General features: G+C 46.6%; 11 protein-coding genes across 11 annotated transcripts; 7 read left to right on the top strand and 4 right to left on the bottom strand.

Moving 5' to 3' along the window:
* Positions 1-119: 119 nt before the first annotated feature.
* On the top strand, positions 120-1,808 carry KUCA_T00004637001 (uncharacterized protein; the record flags this gene model as incomplete). Its single annotated transcript, XM_022601392.1, has 1 exon — positions 120-1,808. One exon carries the CDS (start codon positions 120-122, stop codon positions 1,806-1,808), a length of 1,689 nt encoding a protein of 562 aa, XP_022460643.1.
* Positions 1,809-2,233: 425 nt separating this feature from the next.
* On the top strand, positions 2,234-4,561 carry KUCA_T00004636001 (uncharacterized protein; the record flags this gene model as incomplete). The annotated part of the gene is made up of 1 exon (XM_022601391.1): positions 2,234-4,561. One exon carries the CDS (start codon positions 2,234-2,236, stop codon positions 4,559-4,561), a length of 2,328 nt encoding a protein of 775 aa, XP_022460642.1.
* Positions 4,562-5,011: 450 nt separating this feature from the next.
* On the top strand, positions 5,012-6,013 carry KUCA_T00004635001 (uncharacterized protein; the record flags this gene model as incomplete). The annotated part of the gene is made up of 1 exon (XM_022601390.1): positions 5,012-6,013. The coding sequence occupies one exon, from the start codon at positions 5,012-5,014 to the stop codon at positions 6,011-6,013; it is 1,002 nt and encodes a 333-aa protein (XP_022460641.1).
* Positions 6,014-6,541: 528 nt separating this feature from the next.
* On the top strand, positions 6,542-7,999 carry KUCA_T00004634001 (uncharacterized protein; the record flags this gene model as incomplete). Its single annotated transcript, XM_022601389.1, has 1 exon — positions 6,542-7,999. One exon carries the CDS (start codon positions 6,542-6,544, stop codon positions 7,997-7,999), a length of 1,458 nt encoding a protein of 485 aa, XP_022460640.1.
* KUCA_T00004633001 (uncharacterized protein) lies at positions 8,000-9,910 on the bottom strand (the record flags this gene model as incomplete). The annotated part of the gene is made up of 1 exon (XM_022601388.1): positions 8,000-9,910. One exon carries the CDS (start codon positions 9,908-9,910, stop codon positions 8,000-8,002), a length of 1,911 nt encoding a protein of 636 aa, XP_022460639.1.
* A 471-nt stretch (positions 9,911-10,381) lies between these two features.
* On the bottom strand, positions 10,382-11,842 carry KUCA_T00004632001 (uncharacterized protein; the record flags this gene model as incomplete). The annotated part of the gene is made up of 2 exons (XM_022601387.1): positions 10,382-11,706; positions 11,818-11,842. The coding sequence occupies 2 exons, from the start codon at positions 11,840-11,842 to the stop codon at positions 10,382-10,384; spliced, it is 1,350 nt and encodes a 449-aa protein (XP_022460638.1).
* Positions 11,843-12,242: 400 nt separating this feature from the next.
* Positions 12,243-14,432, top strand: KUCA_T00004631001 (uncharacterized protein; the record flags this gene model as incomplete). The annotated part of the gene is made up of 1 exon (XM_022601386.1): positions 12,243-14,432. One exon carries the CDS (start codon positions 12,243-12,245, stop codon positions 14,430-14,432), a length of 2,190 nt encoding a protein of 729 aa, XP_022460637.1.
* A 310-nt stretch (positions 14,433-14,742) lies between these two features.
* KUCA_T00004630001 (uncharacterized protein) lies at positions 14,743-15,063 on the top strand (the record flags this gene model as incomplete). Its single annotated transcript, XM_022601384.1, has 1 exon — positions 14,743-15,063. One exon carries the CDS (start codon positions 14,743-14,745, stop codon positions 15,061-15,063), a length of 321 nt encoding a protein of 106 aa, XP_022460636.1.
* A 503-nt stretch (positions 15,064-15,566) lies between these two features.
* Positions 15,567-17,249, top strand: KUCA_T00004629001 (uncharacterized protein; the record flags this gene model as incomplete). Its single annotated transcript, XM_022601383.1, has 1 exon — positions 15,567-17,249. The coding sequence occupies one exon, from the start codon at positions 15,567-15,569 to the stop codon at positions 17,247-17,249; it is 1,683 nt and encodes a 560-aa protein (XP_022460635.1).
* A 939-nt stretch (positions 17,250-18,188) lies between these two features.
* Positions 18,189-18,968, bottom strand: KUCA_T00004628001 (uncharacterized protein; the record flags this gene model as incomplete). The annotated part of the gene is made up of 1 exon (XM_022601382.1): positions 18,189-18,968. One exon carries the CDS (start codon positions 18,966-18,968, stop codon positions 18,189-18,191), a length of 780 nt encoding a protein of 259 aa, XP_022460634.1.
* Positions 18,969-19,107: 139 nt separating this feature from the next.
* Positions 19,108-20,034, bottom strand: KUCA_T00004627001 (uncharacterized protein; the record flags this gene model as incomplete). The annotated part of the gene is made up of 1 exon (XM_022601381.1): positions 19,108-20,034. One exon carries the CDS (start codon positions 20,032-20,034, stop codon positions 19,108-19,110), a length of 927 nt encoding a protein of 308 aa, XP_022460633.1.
* Between the last annotated feature and the right edge of the window lie 172 nt (positions 20,035-20,206).

The raw sequence follows: 20,206 nt of genomic DNA, 5'->3' as shown, positions 1-20,206 counted from the left end.
CCAAAAAGAGTGTACTGGCCGATTTTTCTGGTCTAGGCTCATAACACCAATCTCAAAATCCCAAAAATGACATTTCTGAGCCTGACAAGCTCTGAGTGTCCAAATTGGAGAAGGTACAGATGTGCGGAATACTATGTCATGTTGTTCCCAGTGGCACCAATTTGCCTCGTGGTGGCATGGACATTGCGGCAGCTATGGAGCGAGATATAGAGGGAAAAAGTTCCTGCACGAACGAAGACCATGTATTTGATGATTTGGTTCCAAAGATCGTGGCTCGTGGCTCTAATTATTGCTCTTTCAAAAGCGAAGCGTTCTCACAGGGAGGCGGTTTTGAAATGTTTTCTTCCGTTCTTTCGTTGAGGGCGCCGTTTACCCCACAACCTCGTACTGAGGAATTCTCGAGGTGGATCGTACAGTTCAACGGCGAGCTGTACAACGATGAATTGGACCACGATGGCGAGCATTATAACGATACAGAGTATATATTTGAGTCTCTGGAGAGGCTTGGGGATGTCTTCAAAGTTGTGGAGAAGCTCGAAGGAGAGTTTGCCTATTGCATCCTGGACAAACTGGAACAAAAGGTGTACTTTGGAAAGGATATCCTGGGTAAAAAAGCCCTCGCATATTCCGTGAAGGCCAATGGTGAGCTTTATGTGTCAAGCGTGCATCCAACCTGTCAGTGTCGCTCGAACTTTGAAGAATGTGTCAATGCAAAGGTGTATGTATGGGATAGACAATCAGCCCATCTGGAAGTACTTGCCCACACTGACCACCCAGAGATCCCAAAACCGTTCCTAGTGAAAGAGGATGTTCCTGACATGTTGTCTGATGATGTGGTGAAAGCCGTTCACAAGAAACTATCTCATGCGATCAAAAAGAGAATCGAGACCATCTTTGCCCTCGATGAAACCAATTCTGCATTTGCCATTCTCTATAGTGGTGGAATTGACTGCACTTTAATTGCTGCCATTATTGCAGAAACTTGCCCTCCAGGCACGCAGATTGACCTTCTGAATGTTTCGTTTTTCAACCCAAGAACGGGTGTCGAACCTGGCTCTACACCTGATAGACTACTTGCACTGAAAGGGTGGTCTGAGCTTCAGAGAAGGTATCCTGCTACCACTTTTAATTTTGTGGAAGAAGACGTTTCCTACGAAGAATATCTTGCCCATAAGGAAAAAGTTGTCAATCTGATATACCCAAACAACACAGAGATGGATCTGTCGATTGCCATTGCCCTATACTTTGCCGCAAGAGGAAAAGGCAAAAGGGTAGTTGGTGAGTCAAGAGAACCATATTGTAGTGATTGCAAGGTACTTATAAGTGGACTGGGAGCTGATGAGCTGTTTGGAGGGTATACCAGACACGAAAGGATATACACTGGAGTCAGCCAAAGGACGAAGAAAGCTCTTAAACAGGATACTGAACCCGAGGTTTCACAGACTGAGCTGCAGAGTTTGAAAAAAGATCTTAGAGAAGAGCTCCAGGGAGAACTGGATAACATCTACCGTCGTAATTTGACGAGAGATGACAAGGTGATGTCTTGCTGGTCCAAGGAAGTGAGATTCCCATTCCTTGATACCGGCGTGATATCATTAGCATGTGACCACGTTTCCCTTGACCTTAAACTTAACTTCAACGAAGACACCGGTGAGATCACCAGAAAGCTGGTTCTTCGTCTGCTGGCTGCCCGTTTGGAGCTAGACTGGGTGGTGAATGAGCCCAAGAGAGCCATCCAATTCGGCGCGAGGAGCGCGAAGATGGAAAAGGGAACAGGAAGAATGAAGGGAACAGATAGAATTTCTTAGGCATCCGGACTGTAATAGACTGTAATATAGTGTAATGATAAAGGACGCAATGAAGATAACGGAGATATAGGGTGCTTAATATGCGGAGTGAAATATTGAGTTCGTGCGGCTCACTAACGGTTTACACACCTACACATTGGGTTATAGGTTCGATAGAAGCGCACAAGATGTGAAAACCCCGGACAAAGTGAAGTGAGAAACTGTTCTAAATATATTCAATTCCTATAAAACTTTTTCCATGTTAAGTATATCTTTACTGATCACATATTAGGTAAAGTAATTTCAGAGTTTCGAGCCCAAGGGTTTTGAGCCGCATGCTAATTTTGTTGTTGCACGTCTTAATTTTCCCTCATCTTCTTCGAAGACGCCTTCCCAGGTAATCATCCGCCAGCATCATACCAACTGTCCCAACCAGTCTTCTAATCATGTCTGAAAACAGTTTGACCGGTGGTGGCTCCATTTTGCCTCCACCGATCACCAAATCTGAGGAAGTCTCCGTTAGTCCCAGCGAGCTTAAACCCGAACTCCCATCTCAAACAGAACCTGAACAAGACAAAGAGTCTGAACAAGAACCGAAGTCACCCTCTCAACTAGAGTCTCTACCTGAGCAATCAAAGCTGCAGCCACAGTCAATATCCGAATCTGAGTCACTTGCTCAAGATGGTTTGCAGACTTTCTCGTCAGAACAATCCCAATCTAACCCCTCATCAGAAAGCGTTGGTGCTGAAGCAGAATCCGAATCCGACCAGTCGAAAGTCCCACCAGCTCAGCCAATCCCAGCTGACCAATCCGAATCGTTACTAGAAGAGCAACCGGAATCTTTGCCAGAAGGTCAACCAGCAAGCCAGGCAGGGTCACCCGCACAGTCGCTTCCAGAAGCTGTACCAGATTCTGCTCAAGGCAAATCGGAAGCTGTATCCGAGCCCATTCCCGAAGTCCCTCCAACAGAACCAACTGCAGACTCTCTCTCAGATGCTGAAACTTTATCTGGAAGTCAGTCGGAGGTTCCACCGGAAATATCCGAGTCTCTGCCAGAATCTCGTCCAGAGTCCCTTCCAGATGTGCCTGAAGTAGCAGCCACTCATCCCACCGAATCCCCCTCTCAGAGCTCTGATGAGGAGTACGAACCTCCAGGATTTGAAGAGGCTTCTTCCACCCCATATCCGGCCGGTGTAGCATTCTCGTCACAGTCAGCAGGTACCCTTGAAGGAAGGACGTATGTCGAATGGTTCAACGAGATTGTCGGATTCTATCTCACCGAGCAGATGTTTTCTGATCTCACAATTTTGAGTCTGCTCCCTCGTCAGAAAGAGGCCAAGCTGCTTGAAAGATACAACACCTCAAAAGGTTCGAACGTCAACGTTCATATCAACTTCGACGCAACCACCTCGTTCAACAAACCAAATTCCAGTCAAATACCGCTTGTTCCTGTTAATCCACTGTGTTTACGACCCGATCTGGATCAGAAGATGAGCTACGATGAGGAAGTTGCGTATGCAAAGTACCAGAGCAACCTGGCTAAAGTTGCCAAGATGAGAGACGAGGAATTCCCCGAGAATTCCAGGCTGTACCTGGGCAAACTGGCCACTTCAAGGTTAAACGATGAGTTATTGTTCCGTGTATTCCATCCTTATGGAACTGTTATCAGACTCTCTTTGAAAACAGGATATGGCTTCGTGCAATTTTCAAACGCTGAGGAGGCTGCATTGGCATTAAAGGCAGAGATGAACGTTCCACTGATGGGTTCCCCGGTGACTCCAGAGGTGTCCACTGCGACACGCAAAAACATAAAGGGCGACAGTAATGATGGTCTGAATCAGACATCGAACTCTAACAAAAGATCCAGACGCAACGACTCTGGTATCGAGGCAAAGGTGTTTTTGACAGCTGATTCGAGGCCAAAGTACAACACGGCCTTAGAGCTAAATCTCGTCAAGAGTGGTATTGCCTTTGAGAAAGAGATGACTGGAAATCATTCAGATATGCTTGATCCTGACCATGTCACGGAGGCTGCTTACGACGGCAAGACCTTGACAATAGTCACCAAGAACAGTTGTCTAGATCTGGTCACTTACCAGAAGACCCCAGAGGGATCCATAAAGTTTGACGAGTACTCTGGGATCTCGATAGACGAAGCCATGGGGATCATTGAAGAACTCAAGAGGAAATTGGGTCCAAAGAGGCCCAAAGGGCAGGACCGGGAAGGTTATTCACGAAACGGATACCGCGAAAATCAAAACCGGAACCGCGCTCCTGCTGCCACTTCTGGAGCAAATCAGATTCCAGTGAACCCAAGAAGAGTTCACTCTCAACCCTCTTACTCTCAGCCCCAGCAATACCCTCCTTATAATGCCCAGCCCTACGGTTCCCAGTACCCGGCCGCTCCAGTTCAAGCCCAGCAACTTGTACAGGCTCTTCAAGGCTTGGACCCCAATACTCTTCAAACCGTTTTGAGTATTGCTCAACAACAACCAGCCCAATTGCAGCAACTTGGCTACGGACAGCCTCCACAGGGCTATCCACCTCAGCCACGGCCTGAGAATTTCCAGGGATATCCGCAACAGTTTCCCAGCCAGGCTCCTACTGGTATTCCAAACCAAGCACCAAACGCAATTCCAAACCAATATCAGAACCAGTATCAAAACCAATACCAGAACCAGAACCAGAGCGTGCCGCCTCAACAACCTCCGAGAAATGGTGGTGGTTCAACGGATCTATTTGAGACGTTGGCAAGACTGAGGGATAATACCTGAATCGTGCAAAATTATGAGTTCTGGCAGACACTTTAGAGATGACGTCTAAAGGATAACATGTCGAGCAATTGTACTTAATAAAATGTTATCGAAAACGTTATATAAACTGTAAAAAGTGAACATGGTTAGATCTGCTATTTTTCAGGATACTGTACATTTTTCAAAAAAGTACCCAAAATAATTGGTAAGGAAAGGTTTACTAATGTGAACCACATTTGACCCGTTGGGGGGCCTACTGTTAAACACAACAATCTCCAGTATATTTTTCAATAAAACTACTTATAAGTTCATGAACTATCGTTCCACCGAATCCACTTGAAAAATGCCACTTTGAAAATGCGGCGTGAACTTAATAAATACACACCATATGATATTCAAACACCCTAAATGTTTGTACACTCTACCAAACTCAATGCATTGCACCTTTACCATTCATTGCTACAGTCACTAATGGATCAGCCTCTGGAATCAAACCTGGAAGATGTTTACAAGGCCACGTCAAAAATCCAAAATATAATACGACAGCTCAAAAGCGACCATGTCTTTGAGAACATACAAGAAGAGTCGTTCTCTGCAATAAGAACCGAGTATGTCGAACAAGCTCTGAAGCTATTTCGGGAAAGCCAGGAGCTGCTAGACGTGGTGAAATTCAAATTGGAAAGTGGCTCAAGAGAGTTCGAGAAGAGACTTGATTACATCGTACAATACGACACGCTCACTGAGAGGATCGGTGACCTGCGAGTAGACCTCAGAAAGGCCCAGTTGGTTTCTGTGGAAAGAGAAGAGGAGGTGATACGAAATCAGAGAGAGAAATTTTTCAGCAACAATTATCAAAATCCGGCCGGAGATGAGAATGGCAAAGAAGATTTGTTCAAAACTAGTGGGAAGAAGGATAGTATTGCTAATGCAACCTTTGGCGATAAGTTACTTGATAAGAACATGAGCATCACGGCCTCCCTACAGAAGTCGAGACAGATGATGGAGGCAACTGTCATGAGATCCGAGCTCAATGTGGAAGAATTAGAGGCATCTACTCGAAACGTCCAACATTTGGGATCCCAGTATGAGTTCTTCAACGACATACTAGCAAAGACTAATGGACTGGTCAAAGAAATCAACAAGTCCAGTAGCAAGGAGAGGAGAGAGATATATATGGCGATTTCTTTTTTCGGTGCTTGCGTGGCATGGGTTGTGTGGAGAAGACTGTTGAAGAGACCAGTCATGCTGTTGCTATGGACTATTTTTAAGACCTTCAGCATGTTTCGATTTATTTACGGAAAAGCGTCCTCGGTAGACGCATCCGCTGAACCTGAAACTCTGATATCGTCTGAAATCTCCAAAACTATAGTCAAGACAGTTGAGAGTATAACGGAGAGTATCTCTGAAAGTTGGGGGACGATGGACATAGAGACTGAAACTTTTGCTTCTGTGGAGACTCCCGTCATTGCATAATGAACAAAAAAAGAAAATTAATTTTGATGCATTTCGTAAGAGCCAAAACTTCTCTTGCAATAAAGAGCAATCTTGTAATCCTCTAGATGAGATTCAAAAAAAAAGATAACGACAACGGCAGGACTCGAACCTGCGCGGGTAAACCCAAAAGATTTCTAATCTTTCGCCTTAACCACTCGGCCACGTTGCCTTGTATGATGGAGTGGACTCTGTGGGCATACACACCCTGTCCGTATCCCGTTCTGACAGGTATAGATGCTTTACGTGAAAATCATCTAGAAATGTAGATTTAGGAGCAAATAAGAATTTTCATAATATGGGAGACCTTTGAAAGAACGCTATTTGCTCATCAATTTTTATTTTTCACCCTGGAAGACAAGAACAGAACGCATTAGCCACCAAATCAAAAAATTTGACAGGCTCCCGAAACCACAGGGTATATATTGATTTTTATTTCACTTTGCGTCTACTCTGAAGTACAGAGCTTTTCTTAGCTCTTTTACCTCACCTATCAGATTCGCACCACCAATGACATGCTCTGAGACCCCCGCTTCGTCAATAGAAGCCGTTGAGGCCACTCCACAAGAGCAGGTGCCCAAATTGAAAAAGAAGAAGGCTCCCCGTCGCAAACTCACACCAGAAGAGATAGAGGAAGTGAGGAAGCAGAAACAGGAGGAGAGAAGACTGAAAAGGGAAGCCCAGGCCAAGGAACCCCAGAAACTTGCGTTTATCACACGTGATCTGAAGCCAATCCATTCGGCACCCAGAGATGATCAGTACTTCAACTTCAAGATCATGACCTACAATCTACTTGCGCAATCGCTGATTCGCCGCTCGCTTTTCCCAACCAATGGGTCCATTTTGAAGTGGATTAACAGAGCACCTGTGCTTCTATCAGAGATTGCGTACTACGATAGCGATATCATGTGTTTCCAGGAAATGGACTACATCCAGTACAAATCCTATTGGAGCAAAGAGCTCGAGAAACTAGGGTATGCCAACAAGTTCTACAGACAGGGCGTTAAAAACCACGGAATTGCCATATTTTGGAAATCCAAGCTTTTTGAATCCGTTGACTCAACCTTCTATGAATACGATCTGGAAGATACGGGAAAGGTCCAGCGTCGGACGTTTACCCAGAACGTCGGCCTCATTGTGGCTCTGAAATTTGCACCAGAGGTTTACGTGAAATATCCACAACTCACTTCCAAGGGTTTATTCATTGGAACATCACATCTGTTCTGGCATCCATTCGGAACTTATGAGAGAACCAGACAGACGTATTTGGCCCTGAAGAAATGTCAGGAATTTGCAGATCGAGTGAAAAGTCTCAGAGGAGAAGACACCTCCAGTTGGCTGAAATTTTTCTGTGGTGATCTGAATTCCCAGCCATTCGACTCACCATATCTGTCAGTAACATCCAAGCCCGTTAAATATGACGGAAGATGCAAGAAGGTGATTGCTTGCAGCACTTCGTTCCAGTACTCTCAGCTTAGAGCCGGTGGAGACGGAGAGGATGAGGAAGGTGGAAATGTCGAAAAGTTCGGCGAAGGTCAGCCACAAGATCCTGTTCCAGAGAATTTTGATGCTACCGAGGAGCAAGTCCAATTGGTCAAGGACATGGAAGACCTGCACAACTCGTTGCCCGTCCGAGCCATATCGCTGTATGCGGTTGGATATAGACATGTCCATCCAGAGAACGCTGGGAGAGACAACGAGAAAGGAGAACCCTTCTTTTCCAACTGGGCACACACATGGAGGGGTCTTCTTGATTATATCATGTTGATAAAGCCCTGGAATGGAGAGCCAAAAACTGCAGTTGAGACCGTTGACGAATTTGAGGCCGAAAACAACTTGAGGTTGAACGGGCTATTGTATCTGCCCACGCCCGAGGAAATGGGACCAGAACCATCTGGACAGCCCAGGCAAGGCCAGTATCCAAGCGATCATCTATGTATAGTTGCAGATATTGGAATCAGGGCCTGATCACATCAACTCCAAGCACGTATCAACAGCCTCGCCAATATTTCCCTGTTTGGCTTGTATAATGTCCTCTATAATCTCCTTATCCAGTCCAGGGAACATCTGCTGTAGAAGCTCCACGTTACCTGAGAGCTCTGCCCTGCGGCGCTCTGCCTCCCTGTTCTCGTCAATAGACAGCTGTTTCACGTTCATCAAGTCCTGTTCAGCAGGAGACGACGGTTCCGGAGAAGGTGACGCTGAGAACAGGTTCGAAAGTGATTGCTGAAGCATCTCAGCCGAGTTTTTCAACACTTGGGAAGGAGCTTCTCCACCACTGGAGCCTGCAACTGTGCTCGTTCCAAGCAAATCTGCAATTTTCTTTGGAATTGGCGAAACAGTCTTCTCATGCTGTTTCCTTCTGGCTTCTCTGCGTTCCTTCTTCTCCTTCTCCAGATCCAGTTTGGCCTGGGCAAACTTTGGATCGAACTCTGAATCCTCGATGGTTAACAGACTCTTGTTCACGGTGGCTATGAAATTGCAGGCAACTTGCAGAGAACTGACGTAATAGCTGGTCTCACCAACGAGAAACTCTTCATTGCGAAATCTCTCGATATACGACAGGTTTGAAGGAAGGTGACTGGGCATCGACTGCAGAATCACGTAGATCAGAAGGGGAACGAACGAATCGGCATTCTCCTCAATATGGTGCTGTTTTTGCTGTTGTCTGATAAGTCCGAAAATCACCTTACAACAGTTAAGGATGCAGATGGTCTTATCCCTGGGTGATCTGTAATTGTTGATCTTTATGAGTTCCGTGGATGCCAATTTGAAGAACGAAGACTCAGCCGAAAGCTGGATGGGAATGTCTAAGTGCCTTGGCTCTATCCAGCCATATAGTCTCATGTTCTGTGCAACCACTCTGTCCTTTGTGAGCTCTTCACGATGCGAATCCGTGAGTTTGCGGATAGGTACTGCAGGTGGGAATACCAAATTGTACAGTCTAGAAGTCACCAGCTTCTCCAATCCTTCCTTGCAATTATCCAGTTCCTCCTGGCTCGTCATCTCAGAAAACGGAGGATATGTAAGCAATTTGTCAAAGATAAAATGCTGAAAGTCTCTGATGAGCTTGGCCTGGTCTTCCACGGTCCAGTTCTTCTGGCCAAATTGGTATAGAAAAGACTTGAGATATTTGTGTAGGGGCTCGCACTCTTTCGTTTTGAATTGCTTAAGGAACTTTTGGAAGTCGAAAGGAGGTGGTTTACCGGTCTGAGCCTGTGACTGCGCCTGGGTATGAGCCTGAACCTGGGAAGTCTGAGCCGTCAGAGCGGGAACAGGCTTGTCTTTTGGAGTATCAATAACCCCCTTAATCTCCTCATTGACTTGCACATTGGACTCTCCATCCAACTCGTTATTCTCTGCATTCTCCGTTGTGATTGAAACAGAAGTACCTTCAGTGCTCATTAACACCCCTCTCTTCTCATCGAGTGGCTCCTCGTATGATTGGCCGGAACCGCGAGCATTCATCTCACTGGACTCTGGAACAGCTGAACTTTCGTCTTCGCTACTTACATCATCTTCGTCAAGCAATGGTTCGTTATCATAAGCCGTTGCTGATATTTCAACAGGTGCTTCCTTTGTCTCAAATAGCGCCGCAAACGTCCTATCGTCGGATTCGCTCTCCCCCAGTAGTGATCTTAGTGTGGGAACAGAGGATCTTGTAGGTGATTCTGATATATCTTCTTGAGCTGGTTTGGCGGTATTAAAGTCTTCTTTTGGTGGAGACAGTTGGGCTCTCTCATTAGCACTGCTTAAAGAGTATGCGGCCTCGGCATTGTCGGTACTCACTGCCGCTTGCGGAGCAGACTTTGGCACAAACGACGGAATCTTTAAAGGACCACTACCCTGACCTCTATTGAACTTCTGGTTAAACGACATCGGTGATGAGTGCAATTGAGTGGTGTCCTTAGACAGCAGTGTGCTGGTTTTGGGGGCAGTAACAGTTGCAGGTTTACGTGCGTGAGCTAAAAGCCCCTCCCGATCGGGAAGAGGTATCGCCAACCTCTGTTGTACGGCATGCCTATGATTAATCACGGTCAATTGAAAAGGGGTATATAGCGGGATAAAAAAGGAGAAGAGACAAAGAAGGATTAAGAGGGATGAGAGATGAGATAACTGGTAAAAAGCCGAATATGAGATAGCTGGGACTAGATAGGACTTGACGAATCCGAGATCAGCTATCAAATATCATATCAGATAACAATGATAGAATACCAGTTATCGACCCCCCACATCACACCGCACCCCTCACATCAAAGGTAAAAGAATTAAGGCAAAAGTTATTGGATGAAAATAAACGAGAAAAAAACAGGAAACACCAGAAACAAGGCTCTAGATTCAAGTCCGGACTCAATACTCCTCCTTGTAGTCGTCACCCAGACTGTCGCTTCCCAGCTCAATGTAATCGTTCTCCAAAGCGGCCAGATCCTCTCTGGCTTCGGCGAACTCGCCCTCTTCCATACCTTCCGAGACATACCAGTGGACGAAGGCTCTCTTCTTGTACATGAGATCGAACTTGGCGTCGATCTTGTTCCAGGCGGAGGCAATCGCAGTGGTGTTGGAGAGCATACACACGTTTCTCTCGACATCGGCGAGCTCGGAGCCTGGAGTTGGGGTGGCCTTCTGGAAACAGATACCAATCTTGAATCCTGTTGGGCACCAGTCGACGAGCTGAACAGACTTCTTGGTCTTGACGTGGGCCACAGCGGTCTGGACATCACGGTTGACAACGTCACCACGGTAGAGCAAACAGGTGGCCATGTACTTACCCTGTTTAGGATCACACTTGACCATCTGGTTACCAGGTTCGAAACACGCGTTTGTGATCTCTTGGACAGAATTGGCTTCGTGCGTGCTTCTAGACTTGGAGAGCACCGGAGCGTACGAAACCAATGGGAAATGAATTCTTGGGTATGGCACCAGGTTGGTCTGGAACTCGTTCAGATCAACGTTGAGTGAACCGTCAAATCTGAGCGAGGCTGTAACAGAGGAAACCACCTGCGCAATCAGGTTGTTGAGGTTACCAAGACTTGGTCTGGAGATTCCCAGGTTCTTGCGGCACATGTCGTAAATGGCCTCATTGTCAACCATGAAAGTACAGTCTGCATTTTCCAAAGTCATGTGCGTGGACAGAACGGTGTTGTATGGCTCAACTACGGAGGTGGCGACCTGTGGGGCTGGGTAAACAGCGAACTCCAGCTTGGCCTTCTTCCCGTATTCGTTGGAGAATTGCTCCAGAAGCAAAGCTCCGAGACCAGAACCAGTACCTCCACCGAGCGAGTGGGTAAACAAGAATCCCTGGAGTCCGTCACATTGGTCAGCCATCTTGCGCACACGCTCGAGAATGTCATCAAGCAGTTCGCGTCCGACAGTGTAATGTCCTCTGGCGTAGTTATTGGCAGCATCTTCCTTTCCGGAAATCAACTGGTCCGGGTGAAACAAATTGCGGTAAGTTCCAGTTCTGACCTCGTCGATCACGTTTGGCTCAAGGTCAACATACAAAGCTCTTGGAACATACTTTCCAGAACCAGTCTCTGAGAAGAAAGTGGAGAATCCATCAGAACCACCCTTGGGCTGAGTTAAACCTTCTTGAAGATAGCCATCTGGAGTGATCCCGTGTTCGAGCGAGTAAAGCTCCCAACATGCGTTTCCGATCTGGCAACCGGCTTGGCCAACTGTAGTCACGCGTTAGTAAACAACCATTATAATTGCGCTAATAAAACGAGTCAAAAGCACCTAGACTATCAGCAAAAACACGTAGACGCGTTATAAACATCGTCACTTACCGTTAACACTAAGAACTTCTCTCATTGCTGTATCAGTTTCGTAGTTGGAGAAAGAGAATAAACAAGGGAGTCAAAGGCTTGTTCCAAATCGACGTGTTTACACTTTTGTTTAGGGATTTCCGTTTTGGGACGTGCGGAAGTTTACGCAGAGATCCAGGGTAAATACAAGCACCAATTAGAAATGTGCAGTATAATTCGGAAGCGACCGGGGATAATCGGGAGAGGGATATCGCCAGGACACGACTAGTTGAGCCTCCTTTGCCTTCCTGTTGCATATCTTGTCAAGTTGTTGTAACATTTGCTCTTTTGTATTATACAGTCCTCCAGTGTTGATCTGGGCTTAGAGTTGCATTTAGAGTTGCCCGTTAGTGTGCCGGTTGTTATTTATATACAGCCATATACTAGGAGGTCCGTATAGCTCAAAGATGGTGTTCAAAACTTTGGTGAGCTTGTCTAAGACGGCTACCAAATGCAGTGCTTCGCCTTTCACACCGATCAAAAATCCACACCGCCGTCAGTCATGGACTGATGAATCTCGTCCTCCTCATCCTTTTTTCAAACCAAGTTATGCTACCCACAGGGATTTGACTATAGCAGAAAACGTTGCCCGTGAGAACGAGGACGATTATGCTTCTCACGATTACTGGGAGCATTTTGCGCGGCCCCACTCGTCCGTGGTAACCAACTACGTGTTTATCTATGATCCCTCATTCTTGTCTTTTGACCAGTTTAAACAGAGCCGCGATCGTGTGCCGAACCGCAAGCTCGTGAACGGCCGGCCAGGACTTCAGCCAAAAGGCTTACACTACCTTTCGAACCTGCGGCGTGACGATACTGCCGTGTTCAGCAGGGCCTTTACTACTATGAGCTACAACCAGGGGGTTGTTAAAGACGATTTCACGATTTACGAGAGGGAGCAGATAGCCGAAGACAAGGAATCTGCTGCTGCCGCTGTGGAGAAGCCTCAGAATCAAAAGTTCCAGAAAGTGCAGAAACCACTGGAAGAAGCACAGAAGCTTCAAGAATCTTCACCCATACAAGTTTCTCAGGAGGCAGCTCCGATTTTTGACAAGCAGCAAAAAAGTGACCAACCCCCTTCCCTGGACTCTTCGCCTTCGTCCTTGGAATCTTTTGAGGATTTCGTCTGTGTGCAAACAGATGCCATAACGCAATACATGGCAGCTCAGAAATTCAATGAGGTGTATGCGGTTTACCAACACCTAGCGAGCCACGAGAGCGCGGATCTTCCAGTGGAGGTCTATGCTGATGTTCTAGCCGCTATTGCGAAGCGCACCGGAACTCGCGAGACTATCGAGGAACAGCTGACTTTGTTACTTGAGGTTTACTCAGCACTGCTTCAGTCTGGCAAAAAGCCAAATGCTCAAGTATATTCCACAGTCATTTCTTCACTCCTTAAGGGATCAAGACGCAGTTTTGCCGAGAACGACTCGGCAAATGGCGCCCAGTTTTACCAGGTTGCTTCGGAGCTTCTTACAATTCGCAAGGAGCAAGAATTTGAATCTGAAGTCTACAACGATCTCGTGTTTTGCATGAATGCTTACGGTCCTGGAAGCCTGACTGCACGTGAAGTGCACCGCATGTGCACTGGAAAGGCTTCTCAAGATGGTGCTTATTTTGTTGGGATGATGAGACTTTGCCAGCACGAATTTTCACTGTTGCAGGACCTCTATGCAGAATACACGCATTCATGTTCTGAAAATGCTGAGGTTAGACGGGCCAAGCCAGAAGTGTACGCTGCATTTGTACAGGGTTTGGTAACTTCTACGCGGGACCCCGCACTGGCAACAGCCTTCATGGACAAGGTCATCAAAGCCTCAAAAGCTACAGAATCACAACTTTCTCAGACAGTTTCGCCAATGCTGAGCTCGTTTGTGGTTGCGTTGGCTGATGTTGAACTGGGTCTTGCTCGCGAAGCGGTGGCAAAGTTCGATTCAATTGACTGGTTACCAGATGTTGATGTGCACTGTCTCGTCCATCTTGCGGAGAGATGTGCGGATGAGCAGAAGTTCAATCTCGCGTTGCGGTTCTGGACTTTGGCGGTTTCCCGTGCGGACTTTGACGCAAGCGTGTCGGATGTTGAAGGCATTGGAAGCATTCTGCGCGGTGTAAATGGAGAATATTATGGTGCTGTGATTAGCAGCCTTGTCGACAAGATGATTATGCTTGATCACCGTTCAAATGTAATGCGTTTGGCAAGAGACGCGGTTCAGAAGAAATCGCTCGTTTTGCCGGTGCAAGCTGTTGCCAATGTTGTCGAGTACCTCAAATCATGGGGACCTGAGTCAAACAACCTCATCCAAATGCTTGTAATTGCCCAGGGTGAACGCGCGGTGGACAAGAACGGGTTTTTGTCTGCAGTGATTGACTTTGTCCCTGAGGTGAGCGAAATTTGCAAGAGCAAGTTTTTCAGGGATGCATGTGAGAGCTTTAGACTGACACGTGACAATGTTTATGGAATTAAGAAGGTTACAGAGAGGGCCGAGATTTCGGAGTATTTGAGAAAGGTGGTTAGGGCAGAATTCGAAGATTTGGACAATTACTATGTCCAGCTTCCACGTGAGATGATTGATTTTAAGCAGTCTCTGTTGGGATAAGCTGTGATGAGATGCATGTGTATATGATTAAGATATGATGAATACCTAAAACGGGTGTAGGGAAGGAGAAATTATGATGTAACGGTTGTCTGCGGAGCAAGCTGGAACTAAAACCGAGCGAACTGCTAATTGCGACTGAATTGAGACCAGAGCCAAGAGCTAGTGGAGACTAAATGACTCAAAGATAAGAAGAAAAGCGAGCAACTTGTCACAGGCCCACAGCTTATCCTCAAACACATTTGATTTTAAATTCCCTCTACAAAATAAAAGCTCCTAACTCAAAATAGACGTTAAATTCGAAACTCCGAGAATGGGCTTTAGCAGAACAAACCCTAACGCGCCTCGAAAGCTTCAGTCTCAATTGAGTTATCCGAAAGAGCCTCCCAGATATGCCTCTAAAATAGGCAACATTGTCCCAGTCAGCCAGCCACGAGGCAGTCGAGCACGGCACCGTAAAAAAATCTTAGGTCTAATTTTCAGTCCACTTTCCGGTCCGCGGCTAATCGAGCCTTCCCCATTGAATAAGTTCGTTGACTACTGCGTTCATTGTATATTGCGCCTCAAATTCATTAAAGGCTCAAACGCACCTTGCACACGAGCCTCAGGCCCACGTTGCCCCAATTTGGCTTAGACAAAGATATGCCAGTGCAATTTAGACTGTTTGAGAACCCCAGACGAGGCTTGACCACGTGGGGCCGCCAAGCTCACACGACTCTGACAGCCGCCCAAACGGGTAAGAGGCATGGGTTGAAGGGCTATGAGGAAGCCCCCAGATTGCAAGTTCTCAGCAGATTTTTGCCATGTATTGCTCTACAATTCCTTCAACAATACGTTTTACCTGTACATCAGCCATTCAGTGCAACAGCACCGCTCAGCGGACCATTCTATATTGATTGTTCATGTCAAAACCTTAGCGCTTAAACTTCGCACGCTCTGCGCGTCGCGGGGAATTGAGAAGCACACTACCGCACGTGGAGGCCCACGTTGATGCAGATTTATCAGAGATTCTATTGTGAATGGGTTTGCTGCCTTCATGTGCATGGCATTTGATTCGTATATAAATGGGGGAGACTCCCTAGAAATGCCCCTTGAAATGATTTTCCAGTCCACGATCTCATCCTCTCGACCTCTTATATGTCTGGAATAAAGACAGCCGGCGGAAACGCCGCATACCACAATTTCATCAATGACTTTGCACACATCGAGGATCCCCTAGAGCGTCGAAGATTGGCCCTGGAAAAGATTGATAACGCCAAATTTGGCTGGTACCATATTCGCGCCATCATGGTTTCCGGTGTTGGTTTCTTGACGGACTCCTACGACATTTTCGCCATTAACCTGGGTGTCTCCATCATGGCTTACGTCTACTGGGGAGGCCACATTCCAGACTCCACCACGACAATGCTCAAAGTTTCCACCTCTGTCGGAACAGTTATTGGCCAGGTAGGCTTCGGATGGTTGGCCGATTACGTCGGCCGTAAGAAGATTTACGGAACCGAACTTATCGTGATCATTGCTGCTACCGTCCTACAGACCACCATTGGAGAGTCCTCGGCGATTTCGTTCCCAGCCATCCTTACTTTCTACCGTATTATTCAGGGTATTGGTATTGGTGGAGACTATCCATTGTCTTCAATTATTACTTCGGAATTTGCAACCACCAAATGGAGAGGTGCCATCATGGGTGCTGTGTTTGCGAACCAGGGTTGGGGACAGCTGTTTGCAGGTATCGTGGCCATCGTTTGCATTGCCGCTTATAAGGACTCTTTGATCACTGCTGACTCCGCTGCTGAATGTGGTGCGGCTTGTATCCATGCCTGCGACACTACGTGGAGAATACTCATTGGAATGGGTGCTGTGCCTGGGTGTATTGCGCTGTACTTCAGGCTGACTATTCCAGAATCACCACGTTACACGTTCGATGTTTCTCGTGAGCTTGAGAAGGGTACTGCTGATGTTGCTAAGTTTGTTTCTGGTGAACACGGGGATGCTGGTGCCGAACAGATTGAAATTCTGCGCGAGTCTGAGAACGACTACGCCGTTGACATTCCAAAGGCTTCCTTTAAGGACTTTATCGGCCACTTTTCCCAGTGGAAGCACGGAAAGATCTTACTTGGAACCGCTGGTTCGTGGTTCACTCTTGATGTTGCTTACTACGGACTGGGTTTGAACACTGCTACTATTCTCCAGACCATTGGCTATGCCAGTTCCAAGAACGTTTACCATTCGCTTTACAACTCTGCTGCCGGTAACCTGATTCTGGTGTGTGCTGGTTCGATTCCCGGATACTGGTTTTCAGTCGCGACTATTGACACATTTGGCCGTAAGCCTGTCCAGTTGATGGGCTTCGTCTTGCTCACAGCCATTCTGTGTATCATTGGTTTTGGCTACCACAAAATTGGCGAGCATGGAAAACTGGCGATGTACGTTCTGGCCCAGTTCTTCCAGAACTTCGGACCTAACACAACCACCTTTATTGTGCCCGGAGAGTGTTTCCCAACCCGTTACAGATCCACTGCTCATGGTCTTTCTGCTGCCTCTGGTAAGGTTGGTGCCATCATTGCCCAGACTGCCATTGGTACTTTACAAAATAAAGGCTGCGCCCCTGACAACAAGAACTGTTGGTTGCCTCACGTGATGCAGATCTTCGCTCTGTTCATGTTGCTCGGATTTTTCACCACGCTGTTAATCCCAGAAACTAAGCGCAAGACTCTCGAGCAGTTGTCCGAGGAGCTCCACGGCGAGGTGGACTACTCTAATACCAATCGTGGTGTGATTTCATCATCTTCTGATGACGAGGAGGCCAAAATTGCTTGATATTTCAAATAAATTATAATTTAATGCTTCTTGGTGAAGAGATGGTGTAGTTTGAAAGCAGATGGTTGTTATGCATCTACGTTGTGCGGATTGCATATTAATAGTTGTAGAATGCCATTCTTATTGAAACTGAAAATGGAAATGTTCGTAAGGAATGCTGGGTCTATCTGAGTTTGTGCAACAATGGAAAAAATAGTATATCGCCGTTCAAAGTCAACTTCACGTGCCTTTGGTCACAAAGTCTGTGCAACTACACCTTGAGCTGTGGGCTGTTAAGACATAAACACCACAATACGGAGCATAAATAACGAACTAAGAGTAAAAAATATACAATATGGGTGTGAATTATACGAAGGATAATTTTCCAGATTTTTCTCTATTTTTTTGGACCTCCTATGGCATGTCCTCCTCTGACACATACCATTCGTTTCGTTATAACTGAGGTGCTAATCAGTAGGGGACCACCAATACACCAAAAAACTAGTAAAAAAAAGGTTCATATTGTCAATTAGCACTGTCCATCTGCTTTTGCAATTTTTGTGTGAACATTTCTATGCTTTTGTGCGGTATTGATCATTTCTTTCTATCCAGTATCGAGGTGGTGATCTGCCGAGTATCCAGAGTACGTCGAACACCAACCCCTTCACTCCAAAAAACGATTACCTAGTAATGCAACGTATTAAATATTGTTTCCTATTGATAAAATATCCATTTGTCGGTTGATTTTCAGGAAAAACGCCTCGGAACGCCTCATTACACCTCTATGCAACTTAGGCAAATCAACTTTCTCACGGCCTGTTCTATTCGAAATGTTTTTATTATGCACTGCACCATAGTACTCATATGTAAAGGATTTATATACAGGTCTGATGTGAGATTTTGAGATCTCGCACTCTCGACCTCAGTCCAAACCTCATTCTACGATTTTTCTTTCATTCTTTATTGCAGATTCACAAACAACCCTCCGTCTACCAGAATCTGAGCACCAGTAACATATCCACTCAATTCCTCACAAGCAAGGAAAATGGCAGGTCCAGCCAAGTCAGTTGGCAAACCGAATCTGCCCAATGGAATACGCTTGTTCATAGCGTCTCTCTTCACCTCATCAGCCAAGTCCTCATCGTTCAGCTGGGTACGGATTGTTCCTGGAAGAAGGGCATTAGCACGGATTCCGTACTTTCCAAGGGCGACGGCCTCACTCTGCATCATGGACAAAATTCCAGCCTTAGTTGGAGTGTAATGGGTCTGGTATCCACCACCAACGAGCGCACTGATGGACGAGATACCGATGATGGAGCCTCCACTGGGCTCCTGCTTGGCCATTTGCCTGGCAGCTGCTTGCGTAGCAAAGTAGCACCCGTTCAAGTTGATGTCAATGTGTCTGCGGTACTCATCAGCTGGGATCTCCAAAAAGTCGTAAAATTTGCAAATTCCCGCGTTGGAGACAAACACGTCCAGACGGCCGTGCTTGGCCACAGTCTTAGCCACCAAATCTGTAGACGTGGCCGGATCGCTAACATCGCCGAGCACAAACTCCACACGTTCAGTATCATTGTCATAGTCCTTTTCCAGGATCTCTTTGATTTGCTCCTTGTTCTCGGGGAAGTAGTTGATCACCACGTTGGCTCCTTGCTGGTACATGCCTCTGGCAATGGCGCGCCCAATTCCGGTTGAGGCACCTGTAATGGCAACAGTCTTTCCTTTGAGTAGTTCGAACATTGAAGTGTATGTTATGAAAAGAATCTATCTATAACTTACAAAAATTACGGAGGAAGATTCGTGCAAATCAACGTGAAGGATCTCTTTTTATATTTCGAGGATTTCTTTGGGTGGGGCAGGCGACCCCGGATTTCTCGGGTCAACAACAACCCGAGACCGAGCCGTAGCAGCCGCACACGTTACGATCGAAGACGGCCGCATCCAGGCCGAGTATATCCAGAATCTGGAGCCATTTCTCTATGGAACCGCCATTGAGCACACAAACGGGCCAGTCAGAGCCAAATATGAGGTTCTCTTTCCCCCAGACTGCGAGACTTTTATCTACATACGGTTTGATCAATGCGGCGATGGCTTGCACGTCTGTGATGTGCCTTGGAATCTCCGAGAAACCACCAGAAATCTTCATGTAACTTGTGGCTTTTTTGGCAGAAAGCACCGCAGCCATCTTGTCAACGTAGTCGTTCCATTGGGCAAACTTCTCTGCGCTTTCAAAGTCGGGCTTACCAAGGTGGTTGAACACCCAGACCAAACCAGCGTCAACCTTCTCCAGTAGTTCAAGACACTCCTGGTACTCCCAGACCCCGTAAGAATGAATGTCAATACCAATATCAAAGGTGTAACGCTTTTGCCCGGCCAGCTTGTTCAGATTCGCAACAATCGTGGGATTTTTCATCGTTCCCGAAGGCTTGTCCTGGAATAGGTATCTGAACCCAGAGACGTACTTGTCATACAAGGCTTGTCCACGCGATTCCACTAATTGCTGGAGAAACTCTTCCATTCTGGAAGACGCCAATGGTATCCACGGCACGATCTTCTTGTATGTCAGGTCTTTGTCATTCTCAAACTCATCAACCACATAAGCGTACTCCTTAACAGCCAGATCCCAGTTGTCTGAGTCTGCCTTCACATCAACCTCCAGAAACACCAGTCCGGTAAATTCCTTGCCGGCTGCCTTCTTATACGCGGCCAAACCATGTTCTCCGGCAATGGAGAGGTCTGGAGACATCCATCTTAGGTCTTCGTTGTTCTCCGCAGAGTACAGATGGACGTGAGAGTCGATGACCATTGTGAAATACCAATGCCAAAATCCAAAATAAGGGCAAACGGTATTTGAATATGTTCTCAAACGCACCAACACCCGAGTATAGTCCCGGAAATTTTCAATCAGTCCCATAGAAGGAGTTCTCATCATCTAGATGGGTTTATAAACCCTGGTCCCCCCGTCGTGTTTCAACCAG

The sequence above is a fragment of the Kuraishia capsulata genome, genomic scaffold, assembly GCF_000576695.1.
Source record: "Kuraishia capsulata CBS 1993 genomic scaffold, Kuraishia_capsulata_scaffold_5, whole genome shotgun sequence".
NCBI classification, from domain to species: Eukaryota; Fungi; Ascomycota; class Pichiomycetes; order Pichiales; family Pichiaceae; genus Kuraishia; species Kuraishia capsulata.
The sequence above is the reverse complement of the archived record's forward strand: the minus strand, read 5'-3'. Positions and strand labels throughout refer to the sequence as shown.